Source organism: Gavialis gangeticus, unplaced genomic scaffold (genome assembly GCF_001723915.1).
Source record: "Gavialis gangeticus isolate Ggan-Ray unplaced genomic scaffold, GavGan_comp1, whole genome shotgun sequence".
Classification (NCBI taxonomy): Eukaryota; Metazoa; Chordata; order Crocodylia; family Gavialidae; genus Gavialis; species Gavialis gangeticus.
This window is the reverse complement of record NW_017728993.1, coordinates 57,384,635-57,392,265: the sequence shown is the minus strand read 5'-3', so window position 1 is coordinate 57,392,265 and position 7,631 is coordinate 57,384,635. Positions and strand designations below refer to the sequence as shown.

Genomic DNA, 7,631 nt, shown 5'->3' with positions numbered 1-7,631 from the left:
ATATATACACACACACACACATACCCTTACAGTCCTGTATGTAGTACAAACTATTTTTTGCAAACATATTTATTTCTATATATATAAATAAATATATATACATCTATGCCTCTACAAACCTGTCTCATGACTTCTGTGGTTCACCTGACAATCCAAAACACACCTTTACAGTTACACCATCCTCATTCCCATTACAATGACTATAACATGCACCCACTCTCCTAGGTGCCTGTGGGCCCAAATGGCCTTCACCTTCACTTTTAGCCATCATAAACATACAAAGGAACCCTCTGCATTTCCTTCTTGTTCCCCCCTCCCTGCAACCCTCCCTTCAACTTGCCCTCCTGATTCCCCAGTCCTGTCACTCATTGCTATAATCAGCATTATCATGGTTGCCCTGGTCATCACAAACTTAATGTGCATTTGCATAATGTGCATTACGGTGATTTAGATGCACATCTACACGTACATGCACTAAGGTGCATTGACACAGTGTCCAGACCAACTTGGGACTAAAGTTAGTCCCAAGTTAGTCAACATACACAGTGTTAATGCGCCTTAGCATGTCTACACAGGTGTTAAGGCACTTTAGCTATTCATGCCTAAATTTGATAGCTGATTTTGCAAGTATCAAATTTAGACACAAATAGCCTAAAATCACCATTTTTAAGATGTATTAAGGGCATGCACATGTAGACCCACACTCTTAATGTGCCTTTAAAATGGCTAATGCACCTTAAATTGGCAGGTGTAGGTGTACCCTAAAATGGGTAAACACATGGCTTCGTTAAATCTAGACAGAATTTCTCAGGGAAAGGCTAGTTGATTCATTGTCCTTTGAGCTACATGGAAAAAGGGTGATCATGGTCATGAAAAATCTTTGGTGGGGGTTGTCAGAAAACCCAGCCCAAGACTATGCTCATCAGTACCACACTCTGACTCTTTAATTGGACACTCTTTAAAGCAGCAGCATGATCTGACTGGAACAGCTCTGAAACCACCCCCTTTACCTCCCTCCCCCCCTTTCCACACACATGCTCTAAACCTAGAGGTATGCAGATGAAAATGTCTTGGAGTTGTCCCTTGTGGCTGTTTTTCAGTACACTGAAGAACAAGGTCTTCACAGCTGCCACAGAGGGATGCCCCAGGGCATCATTACAGCCATCTCTGGCTGTAGAACAAGTGAACAAGAGCAAGTGGGTAGGAAATGGCCAGGAATGGCCCATTGGATCACGCTGCTGCCCTGGTGTAGACATGACTTAGAAAACAAGGCCTAAGAGCTGTTGGTGGCTTTCTGTGCAATCCTGCTTCATCAGGATGTGGCAGAGCCCGATGATTATGGGAGTGAAGGTAATGAATTCTGCATGTGTTAACATGTGCTGCCCTATGGATATGGGGTATCGGATACACACCAGCAAGTGAAGTTTGCTGGAGGCAAGGTTAAATCTGTGTTAACAAATAATTCGGGAAACCTGTAATGGACCTGAAATTTCCAAGGGAAGTGTATAATGACACTGAGATCCTATGAAGTATCAGAATCACTGACTATCTAAGTTCAGCCTTTAAGACCTTGTGGCTGCAGCTGCAATCTATTTGAGACCAAAATGGCATGCAAATCCATCTAACAGGGATGGAAGCTATGTCCATATGCATTCTTCACTGCTGTTCCAAAGCCTTCAGAACCACAGTGTACAACAGGGTATGCAAGCCTCATTCACTGAGAGGGAACAGGACTTTTGACAACCCTGAAGAGGTGCTAGGTAGTATGGAGAAACAGCTCCCCATCTAGCACAGGACTCTGGTGCATGTTTAACTATAACCATATGAGTAGTCCCATTGATCTCAGTAGGACTACTTGCATGATTACATTTAGACACAAGCTGTAGCACCTTGCTAGTTTGGAAGCTCCATGTGCTATTTCAGTGAGGGCCAACCTTTGTGGCAGGTGTGCCACAAATTAGCCCCCACGCCATCCTTGAGTGTCACTTCAATGCCTTTCACTTACCTGATCTGCTGCTCAGCTTTCTGCTCCCTTACCAAGCTGCTGCTCTGCTTTCTTTTTCCTGCCCTGGGCTCCCTGCCTGATCTGCTTCCAGCCCTATCTGCCACTCTTTTGCCTGCCCCCTCTCCAGTCTGCCATGTGCCATACACAGAGGCTGCCCACGCCTCTTGTGGCAGCTATGTCTCGAGTTGGCCACCCCTGTGCTATTTCACTTGTGAAGACATCTGACAAAAATGATATGCGATAGAAGAGCTCCAGCTAGTCTCCAGAAGACCTTTTATTTTTCCTGTAACAAACAACCCCATAAAAATTATTGGCTTGGGAGGCTGAGCTGGAATAACAGGGGTAGAACTGGCCTAAGGTGCATCAACAGAGTTGCGGTTTGCTGGATTTCCACATGCTATTCCAGGCTGAAGGACTGACGGGCATCCTCAGCTGAGCTGGAAGCTTGTACAGGAATTGCTTATGCTGATCCTGACTTTGGTTAGTATGATGCTTCTGCTCAGGAGAGGCCTTGGGCTGGAACATCAACTCAGTTGCAGATAGGGGCTCTGGTGTGGCATGACAGAGTTATGTAGAGCTCCAGTACTAGGATCACCTGGAAAGTCTTGCTCAGAACTGAGGTGCATTTGTGGAATTATGTGGGGTCCTGATATTAAAATAACAGAAGTGTCATGGACCTGGACTGAGATACATTAACTAGAAGCCACCTGCAGATGCTTGCATAAACTTTAGTGCTATTGGCCCCTCTTATTTCTTGATCATTCTCATTTACCAAGCACTCCAGTGCATCCAAAATAAAACAAAAATACTGAACTGGTTCGAATAGAATACTCCATGGCTGCATCTACACAAGATGATGACTGGGCAGTAGCTCATTACTACTGCACAGTAGCGTCCCATGGTGTAAAGCATGACAAGATGCTGTTGTGCAGTAGTAATGAGCTACTGTGCAGTCAGCATCACCTAAAAGCCATTTGGCGATGATACTGCTCAGCCATTTAGTATACACAAGTACTAAATGACTGCACAGTAACAACTGCATAGTCAGTGTCTCATGTAAATGTGGTCCATGTGTAGTAGGCATCCAATAGCCAGTAGTGCAGGTAAATACAGCTCTCCTAGAATAGATCCCAACTAACCCCTTGTCCCCAAACTCTCCTGCTATCACTGCAAGTTTTCACTACCTCCAACACATTCTCCTTTCACTCCAATTAGTTTTATTTTTAAAATACTCAGTAATGGTGTTAATCGTTGCTGTTAGTCACAATGGCATAAGTAACCTGGGATGTCGAGTATTAAAAGAAAATGTGATCCATCCTTAAAAAAAAAAAAAATGAATGAAACTAAAAATATAGTGAAGACATCATATCTGCAACATAACTCCAGCAGCATTCACTGTTATTTTAGCAGAGTAAAAGGACCATAGCTAATCCAGCTAATCCAGCTGAAACAGACATCACCCCTAGAACCAGAGTCCTCTCTCCCAATACCATCCCCGGTGAGGTTAGGGGGAGCGTGGGAAGGAGGTTAAAAAGAAGGAATACACAGTTCTTTTTGCAATTGCTGATTAAAAACAGTGCTATGTTGCTTAGACCATGCCACAGAAAGATTAACATACCAAAAAAAGCATTGTGGTGACATTAATTGGGGTGACAGTAGAAGGTGATCTCTCCCCCTCCCCTCTGTGCCCATGTGGAGGCCTGTTATTCCCCACAAGAATCAGTGATAGCATAAAGAAAAAGCCACCGGCGATATTATAGCTGAGCCGCGAACCAAGAGGCCCACAGCCCTGTCATACAGAGGCCCAGCCAAAAACCTTCCCTTTGGTAGTAACAAACTCCTAGGTCTTACCTGTCTTGTAGCTGTCAGCATGGTGGTAGCTACGTGGTTTTGGCAAGTGCCTGACGGGTATGGCTCGTTGAGACCCTGAATAACAGGGTCTGCAGCCTCCTGGTACATCAGAGAGCGTGAAGGGCAGCCAGCCTGACCACAGATATCTCTAGAATAACTGCAGCAACATGCTACTCTCTTAGCTTCCCAGCTCTGCATCTCATAAAAAGAACAAGAGCTGGTGGAAGGAGGGGGGTTATGAAAGAGAGAGAAGGGGGAGAAGAGAGAGAGGAAGCTCTCACAGATGCACACAAGCACAGCAGATAGAGACACACAGAGACTTGTGCAGGATGGCACTGCCTGACTTGCTTTCATTATTCCAGTACGCTGGCTGCTGCCTGAGGCTCGCTCCCCAGAATTCACTTGTTCTGTGTAAAGAGATGGGGAAGGGGTGGGGGGAGAATTATTCCTTGGGGATCACTGGAAGAAGGGAAGGAAGGAAGATTAGGACTCACCTGTTTGGGGTTGCTGCTGCTGTTATTGTTAGTATTATTGATATTTTAACTGGAGAAAGAAAGGGTTATGTTAGAGGTGAGAAAATAGAGCCTGTTATTATAGGAAACTGTGGGTGGTTTTACACACGTTTCTAGATTCACTTATTTTTTTGACTGTTTAGTTCTCCTCTGGTGCATAAAAAAATCCTAAAAGCCCTATTTCTCAGCTATACTCAGGGATGGTTTAGGGGTACCCTGGCCCCAGACCTACCAGATGGTGTTTTGTGCACACCAGCCAAATCAGAATCACATACAGCTCAGCTGTTCTGTATGGTCCCTTTTGCCTGGGCTAGGCCATGAAGAGTCCAAAGGGATTCAAGAGGCCAGTGTGGACCAACGTAGTTTTTTTCTTCCTGAGGTGCAGCATCTGAGAGCAGCAATGAGCTCGGAGCTCCCTCTTTGTGGATGCCCTGTTCTGGCCAGGCCCAAAACCCCAGCAGTAGCATACTTAGGGGAGGGCTAACTGGGCGACCGCCTGGGGCCCCCACTGGCTATCAGCTTATGTCCTGTGATGAATTTGTGTTGTAGATGGACCAACATAGAAGATGCAGTTATCCTAGAATATACCTCAATGTTAAAAAAAAACTCTTTCTTTCTTCAGCTTACTAAAAACTTTGTTCTTTCTTCAGCTTATGCCTCTAAGGGGCCCTAAATGGCTCTCTTGCCCAGAGCCCCAACAACCCTAAGGCTACCACTGACCCAAGCTCTCAGCCTCCCCAGGAAGGATCCTGAGTACGGTGGGAGGGGATTGAAAGCCCCTATGTGACTTAGAAGCACAAATGCCATTGAAAATAAGTGGGACTCATGTTCCTAACTCAGTTTTTTTAAATCCCACCCTTATCCCTGTTCATTCCAATCCCGTATTTTAATACTTTGATGGAGACAAATATGACTTTGGGCACATGATTTATCAGGATCATAAGAAGAAATTGGTGAGGTACTTATGTGAATCACATAACCTCCAAGCAGTCCTCATTCTGTTAGCCACCTGCTCCCAGTTGTGAGGCTTCTCCTTCTCCATTTTCAAAGAGGCACTTGAGGATTTAGCTACTCAGCTGCCATGAATAAAATCAATGAGTGTTCAGTGCAGTCATATATGAGTGCAAACTTTGAAAAGTGCTCCCTGCCTGTAGCAGCCAATACCCAATGCAGCTATTAAATTGAGAGCACACACCTCTGGTGCCATTTTTTATTCATTTATAGGACATAATGACTGGCTCGAGGTCACACACAAGTCTGAGTAGAGCTAAGAATAGGTCCCAGCCCTTCTGAGTCGCAATCCAATGTCTGAACCACCAGGTCATCCATTTTGCTTCATGACCTAGTTATCTAACAGGAACATGGCTTCACTGTGGGTCACTCTGCATGGGAGCCATCAGACTGTATTTCATTCCCAGCAGGTAAATAACCTTGGAACAATAATTAATGTTTTAAAGCACAAGGGGACAGATCCTGTCCCCTATCCACAGTTGTAGAGGGCCTTGCCTGCAGCAGAAGCCATGCAGATCTGTTGCCACAGGATGATAGTTTTAGGAGTCACCAGATGGTACCAACAGGGCATCAGAATTCAGGAACAGAAGTGAAAAGGAGTTGGCACTCAGTACAAGGAACCACTGATCATTTGCTCAGCATCATGGGACCATAATTCCAACTTCCAGGTGGCCAGAGCAGATACAGGGTAGCCCCACTGCCCCTTTTTGCTCATGCAGAGGGTTCAGAAATCTCTTTCCCAACCCAGCAGACCCTTCCATGCTATTCAAGCTTTCTCGGGGGCAAGGATTTGTCCCTGTGGAAATAAAGACACCTATTAAGAAAAGGCAGCAAGAACTACAATGCAGCCTCCCCAACCAAGATATGATGAAGAGACTTGAATACAACTTGAAGAATTAGGAACAGCCACATGGCTTGATAGAAGATTCTCTGGGACTGGGAGATATGGGGACAGCTCCATCCCTGCCAGAAACCGAGGGCACTCAAGGACAAAAGTAAGAAAGGTACAAACCCAAGCTAGGAGGCAGGCCTAGAAACAGCCCTAATGTGTACAAAGGTGTAAGATTTCTGAGTCAGTTAGAGATAGTGGGCAAAGATTTGCTGCTCCCAAAAAGGAACAAAGATTATATATAAGGACTTTATAACAGGTTTGCCAAAAACTTACTCAGAATCAAAGTTTGCATTATAGTCTGATTTAGGATCCTCTCCCTCTGAGCATTAGCAGATCACAGCAAAAACCACAGACATAGTCCCAGGCTGGGAAATCTGAACCACTTAGCAAACCCAAATGGCCAAGTTTGCCTGTCCTTGTGAATGGACCTTATAAATAACTGAAATCAGGTGCTCAGGTACCACAGCAGTGAGTTTTGTGTTAAAAACAGCATGCTCAGATAAGCCAAAAATAGAAAGGTTTGGGACATTGTTTCTGGAACACTAGCTAATGAGAAGGTCAGGGTAGAGACTCCCTTTAATGGTGTCTGTACAGGCCACAATCATAGATGGCGTCTCTGGGTTCTACTTTGATACAAATAATCACTAGCAGTGCCATCTGAGACTTATCTCCCAGAGCTGCAAGGTTTTAAGCAGCAGACATTATCCACATTCCTCCAAATAGTTCAGATCTGTTTTCACAGAGTTACTTTTGAGAGAAGCCACCCATAGCTGTCTCCTTTCTGGAGCACATAACCATCTGATGTGTGTCCAAGACATGCAACCAACCACTTGTTCCCTAGAGCATATGTGACCATCCACCCACTCCTGGGAACACATATCTATTCAGACTACTGACTAAATGCAGGGCCACCTACCCCCTTACAGGTCTTGGATTGTTGGCCTAGCCATGGGATGGGTCATTTCTGAATATGTTTGCAACATGGTGCACAGAACTACATAGCCTAGAACAACGCTGGTGCCACTTGCAGAGGATTTGGCCCCAACTGTCAGTCACTAACTGTGACTGTTTTATATTTGTAGGAACAGTTCCTCCCGCATGCGCCAAGACTCCAGCTGTGTGTGAGAAATCAGGCAGTTTGTTTTATGTGTGTGTGAAAGCCTAAACTTAGAGAGCAAGATGTTAATTCAGGGAAAAAATAGGCCATATTTATGTAACTGTGAAAAGTCACAGCAAAGGATACAGATCCGATGAGAGAGAAATATGGGCTCTGAGCTAACAGCAGAATTACTTTATTCACTTTGCCTTGTTTAAAAGTTACAATAACATATTCATCACCCTGTGCCACACAAAATGGCTC

At 44.8% G+C, this 7,631-nt stretch overlaps 1 protein-coding gene across 1 annotated transcript in view; it reads right to left on the bottom strand.

The window, feature by feature from the left end:
* RGS8 (regulator of G-protein signaling 8) overlaps positions 1-4,040 on the bottom strand; it is a 52,966-nt gene extending 48,926 nt beyond the window's left edge. The window contains exon 1 of the mRNA XM_019501758.1: positions 3,857-4,040. Coding sequence (XP_019357303.1) covers positions 3,857-3,964 — 108 coding nt within the window. The 5' untranslated portion in view covers positions 3,965-4,040. The remainder of the gene's footprint in view (positions 1-3,856) is intronic.
* Between the last annotated feature and the right edge of the window lie 3,591 nt (positions 4,041-7,631).